Source organism: Arthroderma uncinatum (assembly GCF_011692745.1).
Source record: "Arthroderma uncinatum strain CBS 119779 chromosome Unknown scaffold1, whole genome shotgun sequence".
Classification (NCBI taxonomy): domain Eukaryota; kingdom Fungi; phylum Ascomycota; class Eurotiomycetes; order Onygenales; family Arthrodermataceae; genus Arthroderma; species Arthroderma uncinatum.
Genome location: NW_022983863.1, coordinates 226548 through 243938, shown reverse-complemented (window position 1 = coordinate 243938; position 17391 = coordinate 226548). Strand labels below are relative to the sequence as shown.

At 48.3% G+C, this 17391-nt stretch overlaps 5 protein-coding genes across 5 annotated transcripts; 2 read left to right on the top strand and 3 right to left on the bottom strand.

The window, feature by feature from the left end:
- Nucleotides 1-908: 908 nt before the first annotated feature.
- GIQ15_00080 (uncharacterized protein) lies at nt 909-1328 on the top strand (the record flags this gene model as incomplete). The annotated part of the gene is made up of 1 exon (XM_033547497.1): nt 909-1328. The coding sequence occupies one exon, from the start codon at nt 909-911 to the stop codon at nt 1326-1328; it is 420 nt and encodes a 139-aa protein (XP_033408448.1).
- A 730-nt stretch (nt 1329-2058) lies between these two features.
- GIQ15_00079 (uncharacterized protein) lies at nt 2059-3627 on the bottom strand (the record flags this gene model as incomplete). The annotated part of the gene is made up of 2 exons (XM_033547496.1): nt 2059-3422; nt 3543-3627. The coding sequence occupies 2 exons, from the start codon at nt 3625-3627 to the stop codon at nt 2059-2061; spliced, it is 1449 nt and encodes a 482-aa protein (XP_033408447.1).
- Nucleotides 3628-4971: 1344 nt separating this feature from the next.
- GIQ15_00078 (serine palmitoyltransferase 1) lies at nt 4972-6695 on the bottom strand (the record flags this gene model as incomplete). The annotated part of the gene is made up of 4 exons (XM_033547495.1): nt 4972-5655; nt 5728-6238; nt 6296-6396; nt 6468-6695. 4 exons carry the CDS (start codon nt 6693-6695, stop codon nt 4972-4974), a joined length of 1524 nt encoding a protein of 507 aa, XP_033408446.1.
- An 873-nt stretch (nt 6696-7568) lies between these two features.
- Nucleotides 7569-13453, bottom strand: GIQ15_00077 (1,3-beta-glucan synthase component; the record flags this gene model as incomplete). Its single annotated transcript, XM_033547494.1, has 3 exons — nt 7569-7854; nt 7912-13182; nt 13275-13453. 3 exons carry the CDS (start codon nt 13451-13453, stop codon nt 7569-7571), a joined length of 5736 nt encoding a protein of 1911 aa, XP_033408445.1.
- A 2053-nt stretch (nt 13454-15506) lies between these two features.
- On the top strand, nt 15507-17338 carry GIQ15_00076 (beta-1,3-glucanosyltransferase 3; the record flags this gene model as incomplete). Its single annotated transcript, XM_033547493.1, has 5 exons — nt 15507-15590; nt 15654-15691; nt 15748-15773; nt 15836-16597; nt 16656-17338. 5 exons carry the CDS (start codon nt 15507-15509, stop codon nt 17336-17338), a joined length of 1593 nt encoding a protein of 530 aa, XP_033408444.1.
- Nucleotides 17339-17391: the final 53 nt, after the last annotated feature.

Here is a 17391-nt window from a genome sequence, read left to right as displayed (position 1 = left end):
GGAAACAGATGAAACCTCTCTGCAATTGCTCACACTCAAGCTTTTATATTTACTATTTACGACGCCCTCAACTTATGAATACTTTTATACTAATGACCTGCGCGTTCTTGTCGATATTCTCATTCGTAACCTCTATGATTTACCTGAAGATGCAACCCCACTTCGCCATACATACTTGAGAGTCCTATACCCGCTACTTGCGCATACTCAATTGAAATATCCCCCACACGATAAACGCGAGGAACTTAGAAAACTTTTCACGACGCTAGTGAGGGGACAGTGGTCTGACATACCGGAGGATGCCGATAAGAATTACGAAAAGATACTTCACTTTAATGAAGTGGACGATACAACAAAACGGCTCGTCTTGCGTTGTAGCCAGGTTAGTTGGATATCTGAGGGAACCAATTGGTTTACGAAAGAATTGTCAGAGCCGATATCAAGTGATGATGGGAAGACGAAGGGCCATAATGGGACGAATTCTCAAGGAAGTGTGGAAATTCCCAACGTGGGATCCCCAATTTCACCTCAAATAAGTTTGGATGAAAATCTCCATGGGCGTGACACTCAATCATCACCAGTTCGCCATCCCTCCGCTGTATCAATTGGCCTTGAACTGGAGTCTGCACGCTCCTCTTCCCATAGCATCGCTAAGGTAGCTTCGCACAAGGAAAGACCTGGTGTTACTCTACCTAACAGAGGTCCGCCTGCCGTGAAACAAAAGCCCGAGCCGCCGATGGCCCGCCGCTCACGAGCACGCCGTCGAACGGAATCAAAAGAGAATGTTGAAGGAGAACTCCCCCGACGAGCCTGTCGAGGATCCTCCGAATCAGGGCTCTTGAACTCACATTCGATAGAACAAGAGCATATAGCAAATACAGCAGCCTCTTCTCCTATTCGCAAAGCCGATGACAACGCAGTCTGCTCAAGCCCAAAGGAGGTTATGGTTCAATCACCCGATTCAATCGCGTCTACGTCTTCATATTGCTTTCCTTCCTCGCTGGCTCCGCACAAAGCTTGTAATCATCATCATCCTTCCACTCCTCCAGCTCTCCCTCCGCCTCGAAGATCCTCACACTCAGTACCTCCACCTCTTCATGCAACCTCCCATACGCATCCTCATCCTCACAGCCGACAGCAACACTCAGCTACACGCCCACCTCCTCCGCCTCCACACAATCCACATCACTGCCTACCTACCCGTCCATCTCAGAAACCAGAACCGCCGAGAACCAGGCGCTGGCGTGCCCACCAGCAACACCAGGGACAGCAAGGTGTTAATGGCCAAGCCACAGCTAGTGTCAAGTGCGGCACCACATCCCCTTTAACTACCGAAGGCAACTCTACTTTGGCTTCTTCATCTCAGAATGCAGCATCACACACAAATGGCTCGACAGAGCAGCCTAACAATCCGACTATTCCGGTCGAAATGATCGATAATGGACTTTCAAAGCAAGTACAAAAAACGCATATTAACTAAGGGGCGGATATCATTGGCTGGATAAATTTCATCATTTGTACTTATTGCATAGCGATTTAATTCAACATATAACTGAAAACTCTTTTGGCGCCTTGAAATTCCAGTCTACACTCTTAAGTTCAGACACGGCAGTACCTGACTTACAAAACATGTAGTATTCTTTGTCTTTACCTGTTGGCAGGTAGGAATTAGCAGTAATGCTTGCAAACTGATATTTAACAAAGGATAATATCCTAGATAGTCATATCTTGACCAAATATATTAGCAACCCAGTAAGAAAATAGAAGTATATAAGGGTTTGTTGGTCGAAGGGTTCTCATTCCTGGTGTTAATCTATATTAAATTATTACATATGCCCCTTTAAACAACTGCTCTGGGTTTATTCTTTCCTCCCTGGAAGTTTGATATCGTGTATCATCATAACATATATTCTTCCCTTAGTTTCATCCATTTCTTTTCTAATATTTTCCGTTCTGCATCTTCGTTTCGTTTCTCGTTTCTCCTTGTTGCAGCTGCATGATCATCTCTCTCCTAACCCTCATGATAAAGGCGACGGTGAGTACGTGAGCAGGCTATCCTCACTGGATACCCCAGAATTTCTCTGCACCGAATGTATTCGATCCATCCTGCTTCCATGGGTCATCAAAGGCAGAGAACAAGAACAATTCTCCGTTCGTCCCCTTGTAGGCTTGCATTAAACTCTCCATGGCAGTGTGCTGATTCTCTCGCGTAGGAATGGCTTCCCCATTATGGTTACCACCGTGAGGCCAGCCAGTTTCAGTAACAATAACTCTCTTGGATCCGTGAACAGCATTAGAAACCGCCTTAGCTTGGTCTCTAACGAACTCGCCAGCTTCAGCGGCAGAGGTATGAGGGTCAAAAAAGGGGTGAATGTTGACAGCACAGAAATCAGAAGCTTCGCAGATCTCAGGGTGGGCTATCATAGCATTAACGGTATCGACTGCAACAACTGGGCCAGTATATCCTTTGGAGCGGAGAATTTCACGAGCAAATTTGACGGCGTTGGTAAGATCATGAGCTGAGGCTTTTCCGGTATTGACCACTTCATTTCCAATGGCTACAGCATATATATGCGACCAGTTGTCCTTTGCAGCAGCTATAAATGTGTTCAGCTCTGGGCCAACATCTTGGATAGTGAAAAGCCCAAGCAATACTTTCTTGTTGTATCGTTTTGCAGCATTGATCATCGTCTCGATTTGGTCACAGTCAACACCATAGGATCTAACAATGCCATAGTCATGTAGTTTCGCAAAGTCTGCGTAAACCTGATCCTGGGACTTGCATTTTCCATCCGCATTATAAGGAGCATAGCAAATTCCGAATCCGTTTCCGGAAAACCACTTTTCAGCTGGACCATTTGGAGGTGATGGTAAAGTGGTAGGGGCAGGTAATTCATGGGTTGTCTCGGACGTAATTGGGAGGACTGAAACTGGGGTCTTGCTGGTAGTTGGCTTGGGCTCATAAGTAGGCTTGACTTCAGTAGGTTTGATTTCGGTAGGTTTAGCTTCAATAGGTTTGGCTTCCGTAGGTTTGGCTTCCGTAGGCTTGACTTCAGTAGGCTTAACTTTAGTAGGCTTGATTTCGGTCGGCTTGATTTCTGTAGGTTTGACTTCAGTAGGCTTGACTTCAGTAGGTTTGACCTCAGTGGTGGGCTTTGGTTCTGGAACCAGCTTAGAGATAGGAGGGGGTAAATCAGTGACCGTTGGAGGGACTATAGTAGTAGTAGGAGTATCGTGAGACAAGGTAGTGGTAGCAGTATTCTTGTCTAACATATGTTGAGCCGGCTTATGCGTAATAATGTGTCCCTTGGTTTCAACAGTGACAGTGCTGCCAGTATTATCGACCCAGATTATAACCTCAGGAACCTCAATAACAGTAACATCAGTTACAAGAACGCGTTTTGCAACGTGACGGACATAGTCTATATATATAAATCAAATATGGTTAGCTATTGCTTTAAATAATAGTAGTAGAAAGAGGCAGCTAGTAAAGTTTCTGTAAATGATTAGGGTTATATGGGGCTTAATAAACTAGAACATACCGCGAGGTCTAGCAGCAGTAAAGCTCAGAAATGAGAGGACGGCAAGAATAAAGAAGCTAATCTTCATCTTGTCTAATGCCACCATATTTGAATGATATGGCAGTCAAAGAAAGGAGGCTGCTATATTAGATACCTTTGTTAGTAGATCCACCAACGGGCCTGGAACAAGAATATATATGACATGTTCCAGTCTATGAAACAGAGAACCTCTATAAGATAGAGAGACTCTATAAAGAATGTGTGAAGTAATCTACTAACCAGTAGCTTGAAGGAAGCTTCAACAATAGCAAAGGCTGAGGCTGGTTTGCTATAATATCAAGTCGTGCAGAAGTGTGTGTGGGTAGATGAAGGGAAAGAAGTTCACGCAGAAGCTAAGCGAGAGACTTGTAGCTTAAATAGTCAAGCAAGAGACGCGTTAGGTAAAGGCAAACAGATGAGAAGTGACGTGAATGAGAGTGAGAAGTGAGAAGTGAGAAGTGAGAAGTGAGAAGTGAGAAGTGAGAATACTGAGGTGAGATATATGGCCATCTCGCCCAGATAGCCTTGTTCACCCATCACTCTCAGCTTCCCCTATCTCTAGCCCTTTACTCTGGCACTTATACTACAGTATACTAAAGAAAGTGCGGCTTCTTCATGCTAGTGTAATACTAGACATGCATAATTTATAAAGGATATATTCTCCAGCACTTATATAGACTGGCTGGCGAGTAGGGGGTAGCCATGGTTCTATAATCAATTCAGCGATGTAATGAACAAGATATACAAGGCCAAAGGGTATATATAGAGTGAGAATTTCATCTCTACCTAGAGAGGAATTCTATCTAAGTGTTCATAGTGATAGCAAATATGGATATTAAACAAAGTCACTGTACTTTATTTAATTATAGCAACTTAGACAAAGCCATGGTCATCATATCCTTTGAATAATTCTGCAATGATCTGGTATAACCCCTCCTTATCTGTTGCAACTTGATCATTGTCAGATTCTTATGGGTTGAACACTTTTAAGTCGGCCATTTTGCTGTTTTGTTGCCCCTTTCCTAGTTTGGTCACGTTTCATTAGTCATCAGGTTGGGAGTCGATATAGAAGAAACAGATAAACAACAGCATATGTGAATTCTATCAAGACCAACAGGGAGGTAGACAACAGTATATATGAACTGTCTCTGGAGTCGGGCTCTGGGTGCCAACATGAAGGCTGCCCTCGTTTGGACCAAGCCCTGAGACCAACCTAGTGGATGAGGAAAGTGTAGGGACAAATCTTTTGGTCATATTAGTCCATTTCGTCCATTAAAAATGTTGTATTATCTAGGGAAAGAGTACAGTGAGCCCAATGAAAGGAAAAAGAGCCGGGCAGCGAGAAGAAGAATCAAAACTGGATGTACAATAATAATATTAGGGGGTAAAAGTTTTTCGCCAGCTTGGCCGTTCATCGCTTCTGTCGAAGAATCTTCGTGATGGCGTGACGGATGATGATGCCGGCCTTCTCCGTCTCCTTCTTGGACAACCCGGTGGTAAGGCAGACCTTGAGAGCAGGAGCTGGAGGAACATATGTCTGCTTCGAGGCCGTCTCGTCTGGAACGGGCTTAAGTCGGGTAATCAGTACACCATTGGCAAGCGTCTCGTCGACAATGTCTTGCAGGATGTGGTGCTGATCCTCAATGGAGAGTCGTTTCGACGAGACAACCTCAGGCTTCAACACAAGCATCATTACCGGATTCTCTGGCGCACTGGTGCAGTATACCCAGTCGCTGCGAGGATCGAGCTGAGTCCACATGGTCTTTATGTTCTCTCGAAGCTGAGAGATAAGCTCAGGGCTATTGTGCAGGAGGGCTATGGTCTCGCTCGCTGTCGTGGCTAATAGAGCTGTCAGGGCAGCTGAATAACAGTAAGCGGAAGCCGATATCCGTTGGTGGTTGACAATTTCTTTAGATCCAGCGCAGAATCCACCGCCACCGATGAATGCCCCAGACAGTGATCCAATGATCATATCAGCCTCTGCCGGGTCGACATTTTGGTGTTCAGTAATTCCACGGCCAGTTCGGCCAAGTACGCCAAACGAAACGCTCTCATCGAGAATGAGTCTAAACTTGTATCGAAGTTTGAGCTCAACCTGTAGGGCAACCATAGGTTAGTTGACACCGTCATATACACACAAAACCACGTGGGACAACATATAACTTACGATCTTAGGCAAATCACACATGTCGCCTTTGTCCTGAAACAATCCCTCTGTGATGATAAACCTTCTTGTCAAAGGTTTCTTTGCCTGTTCCTTCGTGATCTTGCTCAAGACACGTTCCAAGTCATCCATATCATTATGCTCAAACCATCTAACCGTACTTCTCGAAATCTGGATACCTTTGCGAATGGCGTGGTTAACCCCCTTGTCAACGACAATAATATCGCCACGCTTCGAAAACGCTGGAATCACACTGGAGATCGTCGAGAATGCCTGAGAATAAATAATGCATGCTGGTGTGCCTAGGAACGTCGCAACATCCGCCTCGGTCCGCATATGGACATCCTGTGTGCCGTAGAATCCAGGAGGCCCACAAGGTCCAACCCCGTATGTCCGGACTGTCTGGATAGCTTTATCTTTCAAGGTATCATTTGCAACGAAGTTGTAGAAATTATAAGATCCAAGGTTGGTGACAGTTCGGCCGTTGACGAGCTTAGATTTTGGACCAGTAGCCCTAAAACTAGTAAGCATCCATTGCATCCAAGGCGAATACTGTATAATGCCAACTCACCCAGTAAGCACCACCCGCTTGTCAACATCCTCTTCGTCCTGCACTGTCGGGGCAGAGACAAGTGGCTCAGGAGTCCAGTCGTCTACTAAATCATCGATTTCCTACACCACCAATCAAACATCTTAGCAACAGTCCATAAAATCAAGTGTATAATAAGGAATGGAATGCATACCTCCTCCGACAGAGGGACAAAATCACGCTTAGTTGAATACTTTGGCGCGAGAAGATATCTCACGGCAAACAGGAAAAGAAACAGCTCCACCGCTGAACGGACGGGATCATTCTGGTAGCTCGACTTGATATAACGAACGAATATAGCTGAGCCGGGAACGCGCTGGAATTGATCAGCTAGGATGTGAAGGTATTCGAGCGTGAGTTTCTGGGTCTCCTGAAGGTCCATCATGTCAATATATTGCGATTTCTGCTCCGTGGTACGTTTTCAACCTTATCGATTGGGCTGGGATTAGGACTGATTAGGGAGTGGTGACACGGAGCGGAGTCTCCGGCAAGCAAAGATAAACGCGGAGGAGGTTCCAATTAATGAGAGAGTACCTCGATCAGCTAGAGTATAAGACAGGGAGGTCGGTAAGTAGGTAGACAGGTAGGTATGTGAGGTCTTTCCGGGGAGATGAGATCTTCGAGGAAAAAGGGTCAAAGGTTAACATGGATCGATAGTTGATCTGATGACTAATCGTATGTATATAATGTTTACCTCGAAGGGCTATTGATTACGTAATTGGTTGGAATCAAACGAAGTGATCTTGATATCATTATTATTCCTGTTAAAGGGAGATAAAGTCTAAGGAATGGTATGATATGGAGCTTGAAAGCGCGATATAAACATCGAATGAGATTTGATTTGAATTACGAGTGCTATTCAAGCTAAAAAACATGAAATACCGAGGACCATAATAGGGATAGAACATTAATCTAATACAAGGCCAAGCGGCCTAGGGGTGTTTGTCCGGTCAATGGGGGCTAGGAAAAATAGAAAACTGACACAATCCAACTCCAGATGAAAGGAGAGCACTAAAAACACAAGCGTTTCGTTCCATTATCAAGAGGTGGCGGAAAATGCAAAATGCCAAAAAGGGCAAGCGTAACAAGATAAGAGGAGAAAGAAAATACCGTACATAGTGTTTGTTTTTCTACCAAATCCTCCGACAATGATCAAAGCAAGAGTCTTTCTTTTAAACACCCGTTCGCGCTTCTTAAACGCTGAAAGGTGAATTGGGGGCGAAGAGACGGAAATACGCAGTATTGATCTCTCTTCTTAGAATCTGAAGAGCTTCGCGTTATCGGTGCTTTCAGCCTGGCCAGGCAAAGGACCGCCAGTGATAGAACTACTGGTGTCGTTATTGTTCAGGCCAGTGGGCTGCAACAACTGCAGTGGGAGGTCCTTTGGCAAGTTCAACTTGAGGGTCTTGATAATTAGCGGACCGGCGATAACAAGCGCGAAGAGGAAGAACATGGCAAAGTATAGGATGGCAAAGCGGATGACACGGCGTTTGCGGAGTTTCGACTGCTTCAGGGAATAGATTGGAGGACGAATTTGGCGACTATCGAGTTGTTAGTATATGTATGGCCAGAGGAAATATCAAGGGAAAGCTGCTTACCTTGGTCTTAGCCAGAACAAAATGACTGAATGACCCTTGTCAACATATGGGATGCACAAGGCTGGAAGCATGAGTATCAATATAACATGGCCAAGGATGAAATCCGCGGCAAACATGCCGAGCTCGGTGATTTTACAGAGGAATTCACGACCAGGCTGAGACATAGAATGCCATCCCATGCCATACCATTTACCTGTCCACCAGGCGATGTTGGCATCGTCTTGTCGGAACTCTCTGGTCAGGGCTAGGCCAATGATAAGCTTGAAGACGAATCGTTGAATTGCAGTGACAGCAATCATTCCCGCCAGAGTTCGGCTGAAGGAGAAGCCCTCAAGGAAGAACATCACTTCAAAGAAGATCAAGAGACCAACAACTGCGAATGCGTGAGCAATGGCAGCGAGGACGGCACCGAATTTCTTGCAACACATGCTGAGAACCGGGCCCATACAACATGCCATGGCAAACATTCCAAGACAGACACCTGCATTGAGTGCGATTGGACCCAGAGCAACAAGACCAACCCGGATGAGAGAATTGGTCGGTTTAATCTTAACATCAGGGTTTTTATCGGCGGTGACACCCGTCTGTGCGTTGATGAAAAGGTATGGAATCAGGGTCACAGCAACCAGGACCAATGGACCGACGATCTCGCTGAAGAAAATATTCGTGAAATGGGCTCGTGGAATATCACCGGATAGTTTCTCGGATGGGGAACCAAGGATTTTACGCTTGTAACCAGTGATTCGGGTACGTGAGAGGCGGCAGTAAGCGATCCAGGAAGAGGCGTGGGAGCGCGAGTTACCGCGGGACAGCCATCTCAAATAGTCACGATAATCAATGAAGAAATCGTTCCAAGAGAACTGGTGAGGGTTGAACAGGAAGGGCGAGATGCAGAGAGCCAGGAGGGATACCCAGAAGTATAATAGACCAGGTAACCAAACTGTCGCAGTTGCAAATAGAAGCATCATAAGTGACCGTGCGCCTAGGTAGATGGACGGGCCAGCGAATCGCGAGTAGAGGATGCCAAATGGAATACGAGCAGTAGCAAAACCACGACCAGTACCGATATATCGAGCGCCACCGAAGGACAAGTTGTTATGCAGAGAGTTGGCGTAGATCTGACAAACGAAGACCTCGAAGAGAGGCGAAAAGGATCCAAAATGTTTAGCTAAACGGGTAGCCGCTCGCCAGAAACCTCTCTCTGTCAATTCTTGGACAACGAGGGGAAGGAAGGACAGCAGGAAAACGATGCAAATAGACAAGATACAACGGTTGACCCAGTCTTTGATGGGGTTAAGGTCCGCGCATCCGGTTGGCAGCAGTGGATCGGTGATTGGAACACCTTTCTTGACGATACACAGAATGGTTTCATGTTTCAAGGCTCCAAGATTGATAAGACAGATCATGAACAGCTGCACAGACAAAATGATAAAGATGTTGTTGATGTGGAAACCAGGATGGGCGTAGAAGAAGGACAAGAACCTATCGAGTGGCAATTGAGTTCCCAGGTAGTAGTATTCGCGAGACAACATTTGTTCACCCATTCCAGTACCAATTTTCGTAGTGAAGTTAAGAATGGAGCCAAATCCGAGATCACGACCTTTACCGCACTGGTAGTATTCGCAGTGCTTGATGCGACCACCACGGAGTAAGGCATTCATACCAGCGTAAATATCCTCGTTAAGATGTAGACCCTTTTGAGCCTTAGAAACACCACCACGGGTATTCATGAAAATGGCGTTCAAGAAATCAGGATGTCCATAATGCAGCTTGCCACCAATCTGTGCAAGAGTACGAGCGAAGAGAGTACCGAACGTTTGTTCCTTTCCAGCAGCAACGTCACCGAGGATACCAATGTTTTCAGAGAAAATATATTCACGAGCTCCAAGAATGGCAACGGGGTCGAAATTCATTGGTGGCAGTCCTGGGGTGTATGGGGAGATATTCTCAGTAGTCATTTCCTCAAACTCAGCGAGCACACTTCGGATCTTCAAGCATTCTTCGAGGTAGTTGTCCTGATTGGCGTCGATAAGCTGGATATATTCACCGCGGTAGAAAATGATAGCGTGGTTCTGGTTATCAGATTTTCCGTCTCCAAGAATGGGGTTACCGGAAAGCTGAACTCTGAACTTGGGTCGTCGAAGTCCGTTCTCCAAAATCTCAGAGTGCCCATCAATCAAAGCAGAGAATAGTCTTGGTTCCTCGCCTTCGTTGGCTGGAGGTTCTTCGTCCAGATAGGCGATCTGAAGGTCCGGGTAAGCGCGAAGCAAAAATTCGGTATTTTCACGTTCTTCCTTGTTGAATTTGGCGAATCGCTGCATGGAAACACAGATCTTGAACTTGCGGCGAGCCATGCGCTCCAATTCACGTTCCAATTTGTCAGAGTTGCCGCCGAACATTTGCACGACTTCAGGATTCTCAACACGGTATAGAAGTTTGATGGCACGGCTGTAGTTCATAAATCCAGAGATGGTACGGTATAGAGTTTGAGAGCGGAGAGAAGCCCAAATACGCGTGCGAAGGGTATATTCAGGAGCCGCAGACTTGAAACCGATACAGTAGAACGGGAGGTCATTGATCTTGCTCTTCTGCGCATCCTTTGCGTTCTTTTCGTCGTCACCGTTGAATTGAGAGGTCTCATCAGCCAAGATCTTTGTGTCCTTAACGAAACAATCCCATTCATGGGGGTGCAGCTGTTTAAGGTACTCCAACAGAGTAACACGAGAGTAAGGTTCATCTTCACGGATAATCTCTCGCAGAGACAAAAGGATCTTCTCGCCGTAATGTGGGATCAAAACAGTGAACGTTGGCATGTTGTCGACTGGTACTGGTTCTGGGATGGGAGTGGACAGAGACTGAGCGAAGAAAGATATACGACGTTCAGCTTCACTAAGAGGTGGGAAAAACTCGGTCTTGAAAGAGTGATCTTCCTGAGAAACGAAGAAGGTTGGAGCCCGGAGAGTTCGCTTCCCTTCCTGCTCGGATGGGACTTGGTGGTACAGCAGCTTCTGAACGTGGTCGATGGCAAGGAGATGCTCACGGTACATGGAGATAACGACGGCATTCCACACTTGGGAAATAAGAACCTTTGGCTTATATTTGATTTCCATGTCAGTTGTGGCGAGGACCTTGGAGTAGATACGCTTGGGCAGTCGAGAGAAAATGTTTCTCCATGGTGTCCAGATCGATACACCGAGGTAGAAGGATCTGGCGACTGAGAAGATGGCGTTCAAGATAATATACCACAGATATGTATCCAAGAAGAAGAGGACCAGATCGGTGAAGAACATAAGTCCAAGGAGAATTTGTGGTTGGAACTTGCAAAGCAAATCCTTCAAAATCACATCACCCTGGCAGACACTGATCTTCGTGTTGGCTAGAATGCGGATCGGATCTTTCAACGAAAGAGTCAGGAAGACATAGGACTCGCCAAGTTTGGCCCCGAAGACGCAAACCCAAAGACCATAGGACATCCACCTATCATTACCCTTGAGTCGAGGGTAGCTGGCAGTGAATGTTTGACTGGCCACGTACTGACGGGAGTTTCGTTTGAGGTAACTACCGAAAAGACCACCAAGTGGCATGACCGAGAAGAAGATGAAGGTTACCAAGGCGATGAAAAATTGAGCAATTCCGAGAGCGAGGGCGATCTTGTCTTTCTCCAAGTTCGAGCTGATGAAGAACACGTATACACTGGGTCCAAGATTTACCGCGAACACTGCGAGCAGGAAGAAAAGTCGTTTTGTCAAATGCTGTGCTCCGGCCCACTGACGAGGAACATAACACCATTCAGCAATGGTGGCCCAGATGTTGATAAATGAAGCAATGGCACCACCTAGACCCACCGCCGACCAGATGGCAGCAGCAGGTGGTCGATTGTCCACTCGTTGCTGATAGTTTTTGGTATAGAGCGTTTGAGAGTTGAAAGCGGTATAGAACCAGAAAGCAGTAACGTGAATGATCCAGATACGGTTGAAGTTGACAATCATATGGAACCAGGAGCGGGTTTCCTTGTAGGTCTTGAAGAACACCTTTTTCCAGGCGACGTCCTTGAGCTTGTTCCATCGCTCGGCTGGTGGAATGTCAACCAAGCGGGTCTTGTCTTCAAACACGATGCGCTCGATACCCTCTGGATACCAGAAGAGCTGGTTGCAGTCGTCGTAACCGATAATCTTATTGTGGTCACGTTCACGACGGACGTACTTGCCCTCGTAAATCTCGTAACCTTGGTCACGGCAGTACTGGTACAAGGGGGTGATAATGTCGTTGAGATAGGTGAACTCGGGCACTGGCTCAACTCGGTTTTGGCATTCAGGGGAGCCCAGGTAGTCATCGGCACACTTGAAGATGAAGCAAAGACACTCAGGCATGAATCGGGTTTGGTTAGCTTCACCCCAACACAGCAGGTACAAGGCAACCTGGCGAGCTCTGTCGTGCTGAGACATGCGGTTCATTCTAGTCTTCCATCTGTATTCAGCGGCTTCCAGGCTGTTGTCGCCCTCTAGTGCTTCCAAGGTCTCTGCCTCGTCCTTTTGCTCCTCGCCGGCCTTCTTCTTGGCAGCCTTTCTGGCCTTGCGGGTGCGTCTATTGGCCTTTCCAAGCTTCATGTTGGCAAATCCAACAGCATCGTCGAGGTCGAGATGGGCGGCAAAGTACCAGCGTCGGTAGTTGGCATTCTCACCACCAATGTAGTCGGCGTGGAGGGAAAGCAAAGCCTGGTTGGGAGTCATACGTGAGGCTCGAGAGTCGAGCTGCACCATGAAGTGATCATACATGTTACGCATGCTGTCACGTTGGAAGCCAAACTTGTTCACCAAGTCCAAGAAGATCTCCTCGATTTCTTCCTTGGAGAGCGGGATCTGAGCATCAGAGGTCCACGCAGGATATGGCTCGCGGGATCGGGTACCCATGGGGAGAGCATCAGTTCCATAGATCGGGGTGGCTGCTCCGGAAGACCGGTTGCCATAAGAGATTTGAGAGGACGGTGGTCGGTATCCTCGTCCTCCCATCTGGCTCTCGCTGTAGCTGTTGTACCGTTCGTCTCCACGGCCGTAGTATTCGTCACCTCCACGAGCGTCAGATCTCATGGTGAAGTCACTGAACGACTCCGAGTCCTCCTCTGAGTCGTGAGGCCGGCGTCTGCCACGGGGCTGGTTGGGGTCTCCGGCTCCATTGTCGTAGTACTGGTTGTCATAGTAGTCGTCCTGGTAGTACTGCTGCTGGTTGTTGTTGTCATAGTACCCGTCTTGCGGGTAGTGCTGAGAATCTCCACTGTAGTAATCACTTGGAGCAAAGCCATTTCAATTAATGACCCGACTAATTCAAATATATATGGATTCAGTGGTAGCAGTGCTTTTACTTACGCCCTGTCATAGTAGCCATCTCCCTGCGGCGGGTGCTGGCCGCCCTGGGGGTAGTCATACTGGTCGTAGTATGCTCCTCCTTGCTGATCCTGGTAGTAGGCATCGCCGTGGCCCTGTCCGTTGTAGCCATCATCATAGTGGTCCTGCTGGGCACCCTGCGGGTGCGGATGAGCGGACATCGTGAGATGGTCGATTATTCGCAACGATCAGAACTGTCGACAATTAGCGTAGTCCAACTCGATCGATAGAAAAGAGGCCACTCACCTTAACAAGTATCCATACAGTAGACTTGTACAGAAATCCTTCTGGGGGGTTATGTATTCGTTAAAACAGGTCGCTAAACAAGATTCGACGTAGCTAGACAAGCGATTGTCGGCGTAGAGATGCTCTTCCGTCGTGTCTTCGTCGTGTTGGATCGAAGTGATCGAGGTCTGGTGTGGCTCTCCTGAGAGCAAGAACGACCACGTATCGTTGAGCAGCCGACACTCACCTTCCAGCAGTAACGAGCGTGATGGAAGACTCTGCAGAGACAAAACGAGTGACTCTGGAGGAGGGGAGGAGGAAGAGGAAGAGGAGGGAGAAGTTGGGTGTGAAGGAGAAAAGGGTGGGAGAGAGAGTGACGATACAGAAAGCAGGAGATTTGACGTGTCGACGATCAACCTGCAGGAGATTATTTTTTTAGTAACTCTTTTTTTTTATTTTATTTTTTTTCTTCTGTCCATGGATAATGCTCACTCGCGTCTTCTTCCACGGCGTTTCTTCGTCGATTCTTCCTCTTGGTCGACCTTTTGCACGAATTAGCAGCGGGCGCGAAGGGGAAAGAAAAAGTAAAGCGACGGGTAAATTACGAGCAGGCGCTTTTTCCTCGATCTGATCGTGTATTTAACGCTGTTTCTTTTGTATCTAGAATACACATGACGGTATTTACAGATATAAACAGGAGAGACTGTGGGAGTATGTAACGGTAATACAGGTACATGGCTATGGGTACAGGGGCGAGGGACCCCCAGCCAACCAAGATGGCGGCGGCCCCTTAGTTAGCTGCTAGCCCTGATGATGGGTTCCCCCTGGCCCACCGACTCCTGGATGATTTCCTGGATGGCGCAGGCCACAGGCACTCGAGGCTGGTGTCCCGGCCAGGCCGACAGACCGCCCTGTCGACCACGAACAGGATATGCTCCGTACGTGGAGAGACAGGACAGACAGGATGCAAGGACATGTACCACGCAGACGGGACTTCAGAGAGCTCGCCACCTGGTTTGGCCTGCGTCAGGATATTCCAACTTTCTCGTCCAAGGGCAGGCATATCACTGGAGACTTACATCGGCGGCCCACCGCCAGATCTTGCCAGCCTGGGCCGCGGGAGTGTCGCTCCTTTTTGCTTTTTCCTTTTTATTTCCTCCCTCCAACGAGGCCCGGCAGGGAGCAGACTTCCCTCGATCAAGGCGGTAATATATCACCAGTAATCCAGCCGTATCACTCTCGCGGAACCGCCCTCACGTCCCTCTCCATGCCTCCACCGGTGTCTCACAATCCCAGGAGGGTGGGGCGTTTGACATTTCAAGGCTCGGAGGCGTCGCACGCTCTTCCTTGCTGGTTCTTCTTCCTTGCCACTGTGGTTCGTCTTCTCCATCCATCGTCTCCAGCGTGTGGCGGTGCCTGCAGCGAGTCCAGAGCTGTTGACCGACGGAGTATCATACGGATAGCCCGGACGTCTCTGTCTGCCTGTCTGCCTGTCTGTCTCGTCTGTCTCGTCTGTCTCGTCTCGTCTCATCTCGTGTAGTGTCGTGTCATGTCAATAGTCTGTAGTCGTGTCTGTAGTCATAGTCATAGTTATCGTCGTAGCTGTAGTCCATAGTTATAGTCGTAGTCGTAGCTGTAGTGTGTAGTGGTAGAGGTGATGTTTCAGCGTGCTGACTACGCGGCCCCTTTTCACAGGTATACGCAACCTCCCCCTTTTAGGCGCTAACGTGACTTGCCTTATCATCCATCCCCAAAGTCAACCTTCAAGACATCTTCACCTTCGCCTTCAGCTTCACTCACCACACTCGTTCTCTCTCCATTCCCCGAGGCGACTGCTTCATCTTCGTAACGCTCTTTTTGGCTACGGCTCTTAATTACTCTCGCTTTTTTTTTTCCTACCCTGATCCTCCCCGGCCGTCCTCGCGTGCCTTATATCCTCCCCCCAGCATTAATGCGCGTTTAAGTCTATCGTACTCTAGCCGTTTTATCATGAAGTTTTCTTCTTTCGTGGCCGCTACGGCCCTGGTTGCTGGTACTGCTATTGCAGCAGACCTCGACCCCATCGTCATCAAGGTTTGTTCGCCGTTTCCCGCAGGCATCTTCGCAGGTGGCTAACGGTGGGATGGTCCATCATAGGGAAGCAAATTCTTTTACAAGTCCAATGGCACTGAGTTGTATGTCTGTCCTACTCTTCTACCTTGGCGTCGGTTGCTAACTGAAAACTTTATAGCTTCATGAAGGGTATTGCCTATCAGCGTAAGTTGGAGATCGATGTTCCAGGTACCGTATCGTCGACAGGCCACTCACATCCATAATAGAGGAAATCTCCAGCAACGGCAGTACCAGCACCGATGACAGCTACAAGGACCCCCTCGCTGACGCCGAGGCCTGCAAGCGTGACATCCCGCTCATGCAAGAGCTCCAGACCAACACCATTCGTGTGTACGCCATCGACCCCAAGAAGGACCACAGCCAGTGTATGAAGATGCTTCAAGATGCTGGCATCTACGTCGTGGCCGATCTTTCGGAGCCCAGCAAGTCCATCATTCGTGATGACCCCAAGTGGGACGACGTTCTCTACGAACGCTACACCTCCGTCATTGACGACCTCGCTCCCCACAGCAACGTCATCGGCTTCTTCGCCGGTAACGAGGTCTCCAACAACAACACCAACACCGACGCCAGTGCCTTCGTCAAGGCTGCTGTCCGTGATATGAAGGCTTACATCAAGCAGAAGAACTACCGCCCAATGGGTGTTGGATATGCCACCAACGATGACGCCGAGATCCGTGATGACATGACTGCCTACTTCAACTGCGGAAAGCCAGAGGAATCCATTGATTTCTGGGGTTACAACATCTACTCCTGGTGCGGAGACTCCTCTTACACCACCTCCGGATATGATGTCGTCGTTAAGGACTTCAAGAACTTCAACGTCCCCGTCTTCTTCGCTGAATACGGTTGCAACAAGGTTCAGCCCAGAAAGTTCACCGAGGTTGGCACTATCTACGGTGAAAAGATGACCCCAGTTCTTAGCGGTGCCATCGTCTACATGTACTTCCAGGAAGCCAACGACTACGGTAAGCCTTGTTCATACCACCTTAATAAAATCAACAGCGTGCTAACGGTCCATTGCAGGTCTCGTCCAGATCAAGGGAGGTGAGGCCACCAGGCTGACCGACTTCAACAACCTCAAGAAGCAAATCTCCAAGGTCAAGCCATCCGGTGTTGAGATGGACGCCTACAAGCCCACCAACACCGCTCTCAGCGTTTGCCCAACCAGCTCCGACTGGAAAGCCAGCAGCGAGCACCTCCCACCAACCCCCAACAAGTCTCTCTGCTCCTGCATGGTCAAGAGCTTGAGCTGCGTTGCCAAGTCCTCCATCACCGACAAGCAGCTCGGCAAACTCTTCGGTACCGTCTGTGGCTCTGACAAGGACGCCTGCAAGGGCATCGACACCGACGCTACTCGTGGCTCCTACGGTGCTTACAGCATGTGCAGCCCCATCGAGAAGCTCTCCTTTGCCTTCGACCAGTACTACCAGCACCAGACCGCCAAGGGTAACGGTGCCGATGCCTGCAACTTCGACGGTGCCGCAACCACCCAGAAGGCCCAGAAGCCATCCGGCGACTGTGCCTCTCTCGTCGAGCAGGCTGGCAAGGATGGTACCGGAAGCGTTACCTCCGGCCCTGGTTCCAGCAGCACTTCCCACTCTGCTGCTCACACCACCGTCGTCCCAGCCCTTAACTTTGGCTTCGTCAAGTTTGGCGCTTATCTCTTCGGTGCCGTTCTTGCTGGTGCTGGAATGATCTTGATATAGATCAGTGTAATCATCTCGTTCTGAAACCAATTCCACTATAGATCTCAGTACTA